Raw genomic sequence first — 5,000 nt, 5'->3', positions numbered from 1 at the left:
TCTCTCTTGCGTCGATCGGTCACAATAAAACGACGATAAGCTCGTTCGATAAGCCCTATGGGAGTATATACAATGTCACGAATAAATATTACAGCTAAATATACGCCAATTATGATGATAATGATGATGCTGCTGTTGCTGATGATGATGATGATGACGATGATAATGATTATGATATAATAATATCATCAATAATGATCACCATCATTATATCAAGATATGATATAATATCATTATTATTATTATTATTATTGTTATTATTATTATTATTATTATTGTTATTATTATATCAATTTATGATATAATTATGGTGATGATGATAATAATAATAATGATACGAAATAGACGAAAGATAGATAATATGAAAGAGTAATATGTTGATAAAGGGAAAGACAAGAAAGATAATAGGACCCTGTGATCTGGACAAATTAGGAAAGAATAAGATGCACGTGTAGCATGATAGTACTCGATAGTAGGTAATAGTAATAGTAGTAGTAGTAGTAGTAGTAGTAGAGTAGTAGTACTAGTAATAGTAGTAGTTATAATAATAATAATTATAACTAAAGACTAATTAAAGATATCCGATGACATAGCCAGTAGAAAATGCATTCTTCTAATGAAAAACGAGTCTATTATTAAGATCGTAAAAAAAAAAAAAAGAGAAAAAGAGAAAAAAGTGGGAGGAAAAAAAAAAGGCAAACGCCTATGATCATACTATAATCACCGATATAAAGAAAGGAGAGAAAAAAAAAAGAAAAGAAAAAGGAACTATAGTAGAAATATATATATATTTTGTTTTCCTCGATACGCGTTATCTCTTCTCAGTCTTCTAACAAAATACACGCCCGCTTTTTCTCTCTGTCATCTCAACACGTTCTTCCTCTTTTAACACGACACAGCATCCTCCCTCATCTCCCTCTTCTCCTCATCATCCTCTTCTTTCGACTAATCACAGTTTTCATTTTTCGGACGATATCGAAAGAAAAAATATCCGAATAACGACGACGAGACGTACGTTTTATATACACGCGCGAAGCGAAAAAAGAAAAAAGAAATTACAATAATAGAAGACGCAATATCACTTTCGATCATTCAAAAATTCACGTTTATTCGACAGTGAGAGAGGATATGCTCTCTCTCTCTTTCTCTTCGTAGGTTTTTAAATAAATTTTCACCCTTTAAAGAATTTTCTTCTTTATCCTTATATAGAAGAGGTCTCTTGTAACATCAGAATCTTTGAAGAGTAGATGTATAGCGTAAAGGAAAAATTTTATCATTGTATATATATATATATATAGGTATATATTTATATATACACACAACATACTTTTGTATCCGTCGGTCCTTGAATAACGTCCGCCGTTGTCAGGATTTTGTTTTGTTTATATTTTTCTTTCTTGCTTTCTCTTTCTTCCGTCATCGTCGCGTTCAAAGAAAGGTTTTTTTTTTTTTTTTTTTTTTTTTTTTTTTTTTTTGCCCATTCGATCGAATTCTCATGCATCTTAAAATCTCTCTTTTTTTTTTTTTTCCTAATCTATCATCCTGCGAGATCATCGTCTATTTTTTTTTTATGTGCGTTTGAGAAACACGCGCGCTCTCTTACCGATTCTAAAAAGATTCTAAAAAGATTTTAACTAATGATATATAATATCGTCTTTTCATTTATTTATTTATTTTTTTTTTTCTTGTTATTTATTTCTTTTTTATCTAATAGCAAATCTTTAGGATGAGTCAAAAGAAATCATTGCGATGGCCGTGCGTTTCACTCGATAGAGAGGATCCTTTTATTAAATTTTTATTATCACTCATACACACACACACACACACACGCGCGCGCGCGTGCACACACACACTTTTCGATCATATACTATATTATACTCTTGATTTATTCTTTGGAAAAAAAGAAAAAAAAAAAAGTTGCTACGTTTCGATCGAAAACTCAATTTTCTCGTTCGAAATGTTCGACGTTTACGAAAGAGGCTTTTTTTTCTATGTAAGAACGATAAGCGCCTTGTTTCGTCCTAAAACATAGAAGATGACTAAAACGGATATATAATCGTATTTCGTGCGTAAACGTGAGCCTCTATGTGAGATTCATAAGATTAGAAAAAGAAATTGTCGAAACAGCTTCGCCGTACTAAACGCGAAACGAAATGAAAGATCAAAAATAAAGATAAAAAACAATGGGAAAGATGAATGTATATAAAAAGACCAATTTTTCGTATTTCTTGACTCAATCTATGAAACACTGTAGCCACTATGCTACAACTTTACACAGAACGTACGTAAAAAGATTTATCTAAATAATTAGGGGAAGAAAAAGGAACGGCCATACTCTGAACTTCTGAACAATGATAAATTTCAATTACTAGAGGATTTTGTTCATTGATTTATCGATTGATTTTTAGTTTAAAAATAAGAGGAATGATCTTCTATTGATATATTATATTACTTATTAAAAAATTATCATATATATATATATATATATATAAATCTTCTAGATGAGTGCACGAACTGTACGATTACATGGAAACTAAGTTCTGATTTAAATACCTCGTACCCGAACGTATTAAAATTATGCAAAATAAAAATATCGCGGTATAAAAAAGCGAAATTGTATGAACGTGAGACAGGCAGATAGAGATAAAGAGATAAAGAGATAGAGATAGATAGAGAGAGAGAGAGAGAGACGATTTTTAAATATAGATAATTAAAACTTATCTCATAATTATCTTCTTCCTGGCAATTAACTTCATAACCCAAGCTGCAGCAATAAGTTTTAGGAGAACGTTCATAGGAGATATAAGGATAGTGATAATAAAAATATAATAATTTATATACATTGGGATCGATCGTAGGGTCCAGAAGTGAAGTGGTATCACGATAGAAATGTTAGTATGCGTTATACATTCTAATGTGTTGTTAAAAATAGCGATAGAAAAATAATTGAGGAAAAGCCGATAGGAGTATAAACGACGAACGTATGCATTTTTACGTTCGAACGCAGACTCATATCGAAGCGTTTCCCATCGAACGATTGTTCTCGATTGAGAGAAGTTAGAGGAAGAAAATAGATCCGACAAATTTGTTTAAAAAATCGACATATATACATATACATACATACATACATACATACATACAAACATACAATATATTCGAGAACGATCTTTCGAAAGATCCTCCGAACGGAGGAGCGGGAATTTGAAAATAAATATTACATATATATATATATATATAAATATATATATATGTACATATATATTTTTTATATAAAGAAAGGCTTACATATGACTGAGAGGTGGTATCGAATGATGTTGCGCCAAAGGATCCGGTGATGGACCAGGAGAATAGACACCAGCACCATGTTGGACGACCCCTTGGTCGACGCCTTGCGGCAAATACATGGATATCATCTGTCTAAGATCTCCCTGAGATTGATGAGTTTGATGGGTTTGTTGGCCCATATATTCACGTTTAACGGCGGCGGCAGCAGCAGCAGCAGCAGCTTGTTGTTGTTGCGCCTGTTGCTGCTGTTGCGGACCAGACGCTGCGCTCGAGGCGCCCGGTCCGCTGGTAGGTGTGGGAGTATGTATACCCGCACTCGCAGGACTCGTTGGCTCAGATTTTATACTGCTGCCGCTAGGACTGTGGCTGGACATTTGGGATCCAGATTGAGGCTGATGATAGGGCGAAGGTGAGCCGCCGGGTACAGTGGTTCCAGCGTAACCACCATATCCATTCATATAACTGTTTATTGGTGGACTGCCACCACCCATATGATGTCCCATATCATATCTTGGATATCCAGCAGCGGCCGCGGCTGCCGCCGCTCCACCCATGTGACCACCATAGGCAACGTGCTGCTGATACGCAGCGGCCGTCGGATCGTGCATCATATAACCATTCGGCATATATCCGTTAGGCATCTGATAGACCTCTCGGGATATCTGTCCTTGCTGGGGCCCACCCGTACTACCGACTTGTCTTTGATCGACCCCCAATATGCCACCGACACCAACGCCAACTCCAACTCCTCCGACACCGCCGCCGAGCGGGAACTTGTCTTTTTTCAAAAGTGTTTTCGTTTTTCTTCTTGGACGATACTTGTAGTCCGGGTGCTCTTTCATGTGCACCGCACGCAATCGCTTTGCTTCGTCAATAAACGGACGTTTTTCCGTTTCGCTAAGTAATTTCCATTCGGCTCCTAAGCGTTTAGATATCTCAGAATTGTGCATCTTGGGATTCTCTTGAGCCATCTTACGCCGCTGACCACGGGACCAGACCATAAAAGCGTTCATTGGCCTTTTTACTCTGTCTATGTTATTGTTCTTATTTGTATTATTGTTATTATTTGGTGGCTGATGATGTTGATTTTGGGATTGTTGCTGCTGTGGTTGTTGCGGTTGCTGATGGGGATGATGTTGCTGTTGTGCGGCACTTTGCTGAGCCGCAAGGGTATGCATGTTTTGTTGTTGCTGTTGCTGCTGCTGTTGTTGTTGTTGCTGTTGTTGTTGCTGCTGTTGCTGCTGTTGGGCTGCAGCAGCTGCCGCCTGCATTGAAGCGTAATGATGTTGCGGCTGATGATGATGCTGTAGACCTAATCCTAGGGTACTACTGCTAGGTGGACTTCCGGATAGGGCTGGACTATGAACTATGGAACCTAGTGTTCCGTAAGGCGACACGCCGGTATGGTGACCCATCGGCGATACACCTTGGTGCGGATGCGGTGGCATCTGACCATGCAGGCTACCGCCTTTTAGGTCCGTCTCCATCGTGAGCATGTCGTCCTCCCTGTGGCCGTACAGTTTGCCGCCGTTTTCTTTAACCGTGCTACGTCAAAGAAAGCCTCGACACGCCGCCGATGAGATCTCGCGCACAACTGCGCGCCGCTTCTCGATTTCCTTGAGCCGTAGCGCGTTCCGGTCACTACTTGTTCTTTTTTTTTTCTTTTCTTTCTCTCTCTCTCTCTCTCTCTCTGTGTCTCTCTCTATCTATCTCTC

The 5,000-nt window shown here is 37.7% G+C and overlaps 1 protein-coding gene across 21 annotated transcripts in view; it reads right to left on the bottom strand.

Moving 5' to 3' along the window:
• Nucleotides 1-5,000, bottom strand: part of LOC124956326 (transcription factor Sox-2-like) — a 325,693-nt gene that overhangs the window by 103,368 nt on the left and 217,325 nt on the right. For 9 of the 21 annotated variants that reach the window (XM_047512011.1, XM_047512004.1, XM_047512021.1 and 6 more), the window contains exon 1: nucleotides 3,286-5,000. This exon is cut by the window's right edge. The exons of 11 other annotated variants lie outside the window; for them this stretch is intronic. In XM_047512011.1, the coding sequence (XP_047367967.1) occupies nucleotides 3,286-4,781 (1,496 nt within the window). In that variant the 5' untranslated portion in view covers nucleotides 4,782-5,000. Of the gene's footprint in view, nucleotides 56-3,285 lie in introns of all 21 variants that reach the window. One more of the 21 variants, XM_047512059.1, reaches the window with a different exon arrangement.

Source organism: Vespa velutina, chromosome 1 (genome assembly GCF_912470025.1).
Source record: "Vespa velutina chromosome 1, iVesVel2.1, whole genome shotgun sequence".
NCBI lineage: Eukaryota > Metazoa > Arthropoda > Insecta > Hymenoptera > Vespidae > Vespa > Vespa velutina.
Note: the sequence above shows the minus strand (reverse complement) of the source record. Positions and strands in the feature narration are given on the sequence as shown.